The sequence below is a fragment of the Apium graveolens genome, chromosome 4, assembly GCF_009905375.1.
Source record: "Apium graveolens cultivar Ventura chromosome 4, ASM990537v1, whole genome shotgun sequence".
Taxonomy (NCBI): Eukaryota; Viridiplantae; Streptophyta; class Magnoliopsida; order Apiales; family Apiaceae; genus Apium; species Apium graveolens.
Window position 1 is genome coordinate 288218305 of NC_133650.1, and position 8052 is coordinate 288226356.

An 8052-nucleotide genomic window follows, 5' to 3' on the forward strand; every position below is an offset into this window, starting at 1 on the left:
AACAAATTTGAATATGATGAGATAACAGTTAAATTAATTATAAAATTAATATAATTCATATTGATTCATATAAAATTAATTATATTGAATTATTATAGTTAATATATATGTACAAATTTAATATAATTAACATTGATAAATATAAAATTAATTATATTTATTTATTATAGCATATATATTAATATATTATATATATTCATATAGTATATATATACATATATATTTATAATTATATAAGTTTAGTATTTCGGATCGGGTCTTTATCGCATGAGATGAGTGAAAATTTATATCCGCTTCTTAATGGATCAGATCTTTATCATATCGGAGTATTATCGTATCGGTTTTATTTTTATACAATCCATATCTATATATTAAGGCCCAGGTTAGACCGCATCAGATCGGACCTCGGCTCCATTGACAAGCCTACTACCAATTTTTGACTTAGCCAATTATCATGCTCTATTTCACACACATTTTTTTATATAATCTAGCTATTTTTTAACAAATATAATGTTGACGGTTTGTGTGGTCTCATTCACAGACTTTTAGGGATGAACTAAATCTTCACATCTTTTTTTCCCGGTGAAAAATTATATTGTAAAAAGAAATTTAAAATATGATTTATAAAACTATGTTTACGGTGCAGATAAACATATATGTGTTCAAAATTAAAAATTAAAGTAGGCAACTTTTATTAACTTATTTGTCATCCCTACAAACGCAAGCCTACTTTCTTCCCAAATCCTTTAGCAAACCTTCTTTCTTGTATGAATTCCGATAACAACTAATAAAGAATGAATAAATTATAATCTAAACATGAATTATTAGAAAAGTATTATCATATATCCAAAAATAAGAACTTTGTTATATTAATTCTTTTGTACTAGATATTCGATTTATTTTGCTGTAAATTTTTTTAATATAAAACTCTTCAGTTAGAAAAAAAATTCAAAAAATATTATAAAACTATACTTATATAAAACGAACAACTATTAATATCTTGGTTGTGGTCTCCCAATAACGGGCCATCTTTCTTCCCAAAATTATTTATCCTAACCGGTCAAATATATTTTATTTATTTTGATTAGAAAACTATGTAAAAAAATTTAAATAGTGCAAAATTTCTAGTTTAAACATAGTTTATTCCAATGTTATAATATTGAATATAGTCCGAAAAAGTTTCCTAAAAGTAAAAAGTCTCTAGTAGTGCTTCTTTTATTTCAAAATTTTGTGCTTTTGATTATTAAGTAAAAAAAAAGTCAAATCTATTTGGTCTCTAAACATTTTTCTGATTGAACTTATTTTTCTTTCTCTAAACATTTTTGTGATTGAACTTAATTTTCTTTCAGTTTCAAGCATGTGTGCCACATGAGAAACACATACCTTTCAAATTATTCATCATTTTTAAAGCATTTGGGAAACTTGGTTTTCAAAATTTTAAAAAATACCCACATTTTATCAACATCTATTAATTGGCTTGTCCAGGCCTAGTTTATGAAGTGTTTTACTCCTTGGACCCCTTCCTAGTAGATTTTTAGGGAACTATTTTAATATGTTTTTTATTTCGAAGAGGAGAAAAGTGCACCTCTTCGTAAATGGACGATGAGTCCCTTTAAAACGTACTATTATGGACTTATAACCTTTCTATAATATCGTCGGAATGATTCTCGGGTTTTATCTTAAAATCTCGACCAACTCTCGGTCTCATAAAATATGTCACGCTTAAAGCGGGATAAACATTTCACGATATATACTTATCGTACAACATCGCTACATTATGCGAAAATTCAACAACTACGTATCATGGCAAACATGGTATTTATGCAATGATAGTAAAACAATATTTTCACAACACAACAGTAAAAATGGAGTTGGGTTCGTAAACTTGCATGGGTATCTCGAGGTGGAGGATGCTTTATGTTCCGCTCGGAAATCTATAACCATAAACACATTTCACTTCGTTAGGTCCCGTTCTAATTTATGGTGACTCGCACTCATGCGCTACTTATTATGCACCCTCTCAACTTATACTACCCTTATCATTCCTTTAAGTCATATTCACATTATGGTCACTTCATTTTCCTAAGTATCTTAGGTTCATTCTTATTATCGCCGTCGGCTCCGCTTATGGATTTTCTCTCGGTTTCTACTCGCGTGGTCTCGGCTCCGACATTTTTATAAAATTGAGAAATAATTATTTACACTTGAAATTTTTATGGAAGTTAGGATACTCAATATTTTACTCTCTGTAAAAATTTCATGATTTATGAACACTTTTAAGTCTATCCTTTATATTTTCAAAGTTCGTAATTCGTAGCAGTTTTTGTCGCGTAAATCTTTTTTAGTAAAACGATCATAACTTTTGATCCGTAAATCGGAATCAAGCGATTCAAGCGCCTAAACGATCCTTATAACATTGTCTATCTTAAAAAAGGTTATTTTTCAAGAAACTACAGTTTACAACTTCGGGACTTTCTGTAGAAACTCAAAGTTACGATTCGTTGGTTTTAATGAAGTTACGTTTACGATCGGGGTTTCGTTTACGCCCTAACTCTTAACACAACCACCAACAATCATCATATCATAATAAAAACACAAACTCCTCTAAAGAATATCATGTTCTTGAGGCAACAACAACCAACCTTAAATCTATTTAACTTAATAATCAAGATTTCACGAATAACACTCATTATACTAGGTTTACTACCACATACTAAATTGATCTTAAAAATGAATCTTAAATAAAGTTGGGCCAAATATTTTTACCTTTCTTGAAATCTTGAGATGTGTTATTAAGGATGGTGGAGTCTTGGAAGTGCTTGGTATGATTTTTAGAACCTAAAACCACCATTGAAATCAAGAAACCAAAGAGAGGTTACTATTAATACTATTCACTAGTGAGTTTCTTGAATTTATTCCACCCATCAAACCTTGATAAAAAGAGATGAAAGAATTTTCTTACCTTAGTTTAGTTGATAGAAGGCTTGAGAATTAATTGGGTGATTTTACAAGAGCTAGAACTTGGAGTTTTTGAATTGGATTTCCCCTTTTTCTTCAATATTGCCGAATGGAACAAATGGGGATGGGGGGGTATTTATACTCCTCTTGGTTGCTTCTCTTGGATGATATGCTAGGTTGCTTCTAGGAAGATGAGGTGATATCTTTGTAATTGATTTTATTCTCCTAGTATAGCATTCTAGGTTGATTCTTGGTCGTAAATCTTAGGGACAAATCTTAATAGCTTGCTAGGGTACAGGCTAAACTACTTGGTTAGCTTCCTTAGCACACTATTTTGCTAGATAGCTTGATCATCCTATGGTTAGCTCAAGTAACCATGGTTACTTCCTTACCATGGTTTAGCTAGGGCGTTACGACGTTTATTTATTCGTTTACGCGTTCGCTCGGTTACTTAAACGTTCTTCGTAATACTCACTCGTAAATGGTTTGCGATGTAATTCCTTTCGTATTAATTCCTTATATTTTTATTTATGCTACTTGAATATAAATCCGTAGGATTTTAATCTCATAATTATTTTGTGATTCCCGTAATCCTCAATGAGTCGTAAATACGGTCATTTTTCAAAGTTCGTTTTCTTCGAAAACTAATAGCGTTTACATACACTCATTTGATACGTATAATCGTAATATCAACTCCGAAACTCATTTTCTCATGGACTACATAGTGCGGGCTCAAAAGTTTTTCCCGTCCGTCAGGGTTACTATTTATTAAACATTTTACAAGGTCTCAAAAATTCGAGTTATTACACTTAATCCCCAAAATATCACTATCCAGTCCATGGAGTAGCAACCGGAACAATCGGTATGCTTTGATATATTCTAATCACCAGAATATACCAATGTGTATGCGTAACAATTGGAATATGAATAAGGAATTCAAAGGAAAAAGGAGAAATCAAGAATCGAAATAAAATATGAACAAGAGAATAACAAGTGTGTATTACTGTTCATGAACAAGAATCAAAAGAGTGCAAGTGTGGTATGAATCTGAAAAAATATCACTATTCTGAAATTAGAATAGGGGAAAAACTTACCTTCTGCGCGACTCACTTCAAGTATGTCACCTTTGCCTATCACCGACTCAACCTGCCTTGCTGGCTTAGCTTCTGTTAGAGAAATAGACTGGTTTAGTCAATTCGTACATCAATTGCATCTTGAACCGACTTCGCATCGTTCCTATTGTCCACCCATGCGCTTATGATTGACTCGTATATTATATATTAACAAGCAAGACTCGATTAACCACATAATACACATAAGCCACATAATCATTTTTATAGTTAAAATATTTTTTAGAATCAAAATCGACTCGCTAATCGCTTAACTGATCATTATAGGACTCATTTTCTATTTTTCGGGATTTATCGGACTCGTCTCAGCACGCAATTCGGCTTATAATCAAAAAAATAAGAAGGTCACCTAATTTCTAGAAGAAATTAAGTATTTGTATTATTTTTAATGAAAATAATTCATTTTTCTGAGTCTAAGGGCTTTCGTTTCGCTCGAATCGGACTAACGGTCTAATTAATATCAATTAAACACAGATAAATCAATTTATTATTTAAGATATATAATTATTACTAATTATTAAACCCTAAAATAATTTTTGAATAATTATTTAAGAAAAGTTAGAACTAAAAATGATTTTTCTATAATTTTTGGAATTAAAACGAATTTATTATGATTTATTGAAAATTATTTAATTAATTATTAAAATATTTAATCATTTTTAATTAATTAATAAATAAATAATAAATAATAAATAATTGGGAAAATAATTAAATCTGATTTTTAGAAAATATATCAGAATTATTTATACTATAAATCAATTAATTAAATAATTAATTAATCAATTTATAATAAAAATAAAATTGATTTTTATAATTAATAAAAATAAAAATAAAAATCATTTTCCAGAAATATTTGTTAGAATCCAGGCATCTGACAAATCAGATCAAAACCGGGTTAAACAAACGGGTGAACATATTTCCAGAAACAGGCAACCGGAGCAAATTCCGGCGAGCCAATTTCAGGCCAAAATCAACTTCGTTTGATTCGTTTCTCATCTGGGATCTATTCCAAATCATTGCAGCAACACGATTCCAACCGTAGCTGACCAGAACCACCCCTGCATCACCATTTCCGGCGAAACCGACTTAAATCAGTCCAAACTACGATTTTACTAACCTGAACTTAAAACTCTATGTTCTATACATCAAAATAGAGCTTAGGACATGAAGAATCTATTCACAACATCAAATAGAACAAAAATCGTCGTACAGTTCATGAAATCATTCAACCCGAATTACAAACGGGTCAAACCCATCGAGCTCGTCCTAAGAGCATATGCACCCACAAAGTCCATTGATTCATCAATTCATGGATTCAATTGATGGAGTTGATTGCTATTCACGGTGAATCAACTATTTTTGTTGATTTTTATGCACCTAGCAAACTCCATCAATTCATCGATTACTATTCATCAAATAAATAATTTAAATTTTTATCATAAATTTAAGTCCATCTCCATTATTTAATGGCCCCACAAATAATATCCAATAAGAGCTTGTTATCTAATTTTAGATTTTTGATAAGGTTGTGCATAAATTTAATTTTTTGATAAGATTTTTGTTGAATCACGCAATGACACGTGTCTTGATCTAAATTTGTAGATAGAAAATATGTCCATAAATAATACCATGATCTTCTGAGTATAGTATCTCAAAATTATTACAATTTGTTGTCAAATGAATGCATTGAAAAGATTGTTGAAGCAGAGGCAACAACACAGTCAAGAAGAGTCTGAAATCATGAATACCATGGTCACCGAAGCGGCAATAGTGATGGACTTCATCGACACTTCAGATGAACCACAAGGACGCGGCTCACGGCGTGGCAAATCTCCCAATCATCAAAGACAAAGGCTATCGAGGGGAAAAAATCTCATGGAAGATTACTTCGTTGATCGTCCAATATTCAGTGAAGACGACTTCCGTCGAAGGTGTAGAATGCGCCCTCATGTTTTCAATTGCATCAAGACAACTCTTTGCACTCAAGATTCCTACTGGCATCAAAAAGCAGATGCGGTTGGATTATTGGGGTTGCTGCCCCAACAAAAAATGACTGCTGCATTACGAATGCTAGCTTACGGTGCAGCAGCTGATCAATGTGTCGAAATATGTAGAATGGGAGAATAAACTACACTTGAGTGCATGAAAAAATTTTGTGAGCAAGTGGAAGGACTCTTTGGTAAAGAGTACCTTCGTGCTCCAACACCTGCAGATTTAAGAAGGCTTCTAGCAAGAGGCGAACAAAGAGATTTCCAGGGATGATTGGGAGTATCGATTGTATGCACTGGGAATGGAAGAACTGTCCAAGTGGGTGGGGTGGAGCTTATAGTGGTCGAAAAGGACGTCCGACTATCATTCTAGAGGCCGTTGCTTCCTATGACACTTGGGTGTGGCACGCTTTTTTCGGTGTACCTGGAGCTCAAAATGATATTAACGTTCTAGGTCAATCTCCCGTATTTGATAAAGTTATCACAGGAGATAGCCCAACGGTGGTGTTTCACGTCAATGGCAAAAGATACAATAATGCTTATTATCTTGCTGATGGATTTATCCTAGGTATTCAACATTTGTAAAAACTATATCAAATCCTGCCACTCAAGCACATAAATTATTTGCTAAGAAACAGGAAGCATATCGCAAAGATGTAGAGAGGTGTTTTGGTATCTTGCAATCTCGATGGGCAATTCTTCGTCACGGTGCTCGGACGCATAAGCGTTCCACACTTAGAAGTATCATGATGACTTGCATCATATTGCATAACATAATAGTTGAGGATGAATTTATTGAAGATAAATTTGTAGAGTGAGTAGAAGAAGATCTAATGAATCCATTAGCATCACGGGTTTATGACGGGCCGGTAGATTGTAATGGAGTTAGAATTCCTTTTACACCAGTACAAAGAGATGGAAGAAATCAACAAGCATTTTGGGATCGTATTGAAAACTTGGAATCAGCTTATGTCCATACAATGCTCCAAAATGATTTGGTAGAGCACAATTGGGCACTGAAAGCCAATGAATAGTTATGGATGTCAAAGTATTATCTCTTCCAATGTACCACTTGATAATTTGAAAGCAAGAACCACAATTTGAATAAATTTCTTTTATTGAATTAAAAAGCATTGAACATAATTAAATTAAAAAGCATAATACATAGTTGGATGAAAAAACAAAGTACATAGTTGAACGAAAAACATAGATAAATCTAATCATAATAATCATCGTCAAAGTGAGGAACGTAAGCACCATCACTAGTAGTCTCATTCACTTGTTCCATGATCTCAGCTTTCTTTCTTTTAAACCACTTCTTCGTATTCGGAGTCATTTGGCTAGTATCCATTGTCATGATCTTTGTTTGCTCCCTTAATTCTTCAATAGCAATTCCTTTTGCCAATCTTTCTTCTTTTCGTTCTTCTAGAGCATCAAGTCTTGCCTGTCTCGCTTTCTTTCATTTTTCAAGTTCTAATATCTCCCTCGACATTTGAAGGGTTTCCTCGTCTCTTTTGATGTTGGCCTCCACAAGCTATTTTTGGTTACATTGCATATTATTGAAAATTACTATAGACATCTCATCTTTTTTAGTCATACCTTGTTTTCCTTTCTTTTTGGCTTACTTTGATGCTTTCACGCCCATGGGTCTAACCGGACTAGAAGGACCTTCAGTTTCTCGATTAGACTCCGGAGTCATGAAACATTCTTCATCAACGAAATCATCACTATTCAGATTAATTGGTGATTCCATTTGTGTTGGAAAGTTTCGTTGAAATGGAAGATAAGTGGTGGGAACGTCTACAAATTGTGGATGTGTTGCAACTGCTTCATAACAATCCCATTTATCAAATGTTTTATTCATGTCCTTGAAATATAATCCTTGAGCTTGAGTTAGCTAAATAAAATGATAAATTATGCATATTAAGTTATCATACGAATAATATATAACATATCAAAATAAAAAATCTTACCTC

At 32.5% G+C, this 8052-nt stretch overlaps 1 protein-coding gene across 1 annotated transcript; it reads left to right on the top strand.

Moving 5' to 3' along the window:
• The first annotated feature begins 5765 nt into the window (after window positions 1–5765).
• On the top strand, window positions 5766–6215 carry LOC141719813 (uncharacterized). Its single transcript, XM_074522188.1, has one exon. It carries the CDS (start codon window positions 5766–5768, stop codon window positions 6213–6215), a length of 450 nt encoding a protein of 149 aa, XP_074378289.1.
• The last annotated feature ends 1837 nt before the right edge of the window (window positions 6216–8052 follow it).

Excerpts from the sequence above, each read along its gene's own strand:
- LOC141719813 (XM_074522188.1), top strand. The coding sequence starts at position 5,766 with ATGAATGCATTGAAAAGATTGTTGAAGCAGAGGCAACAACACAGTCAA.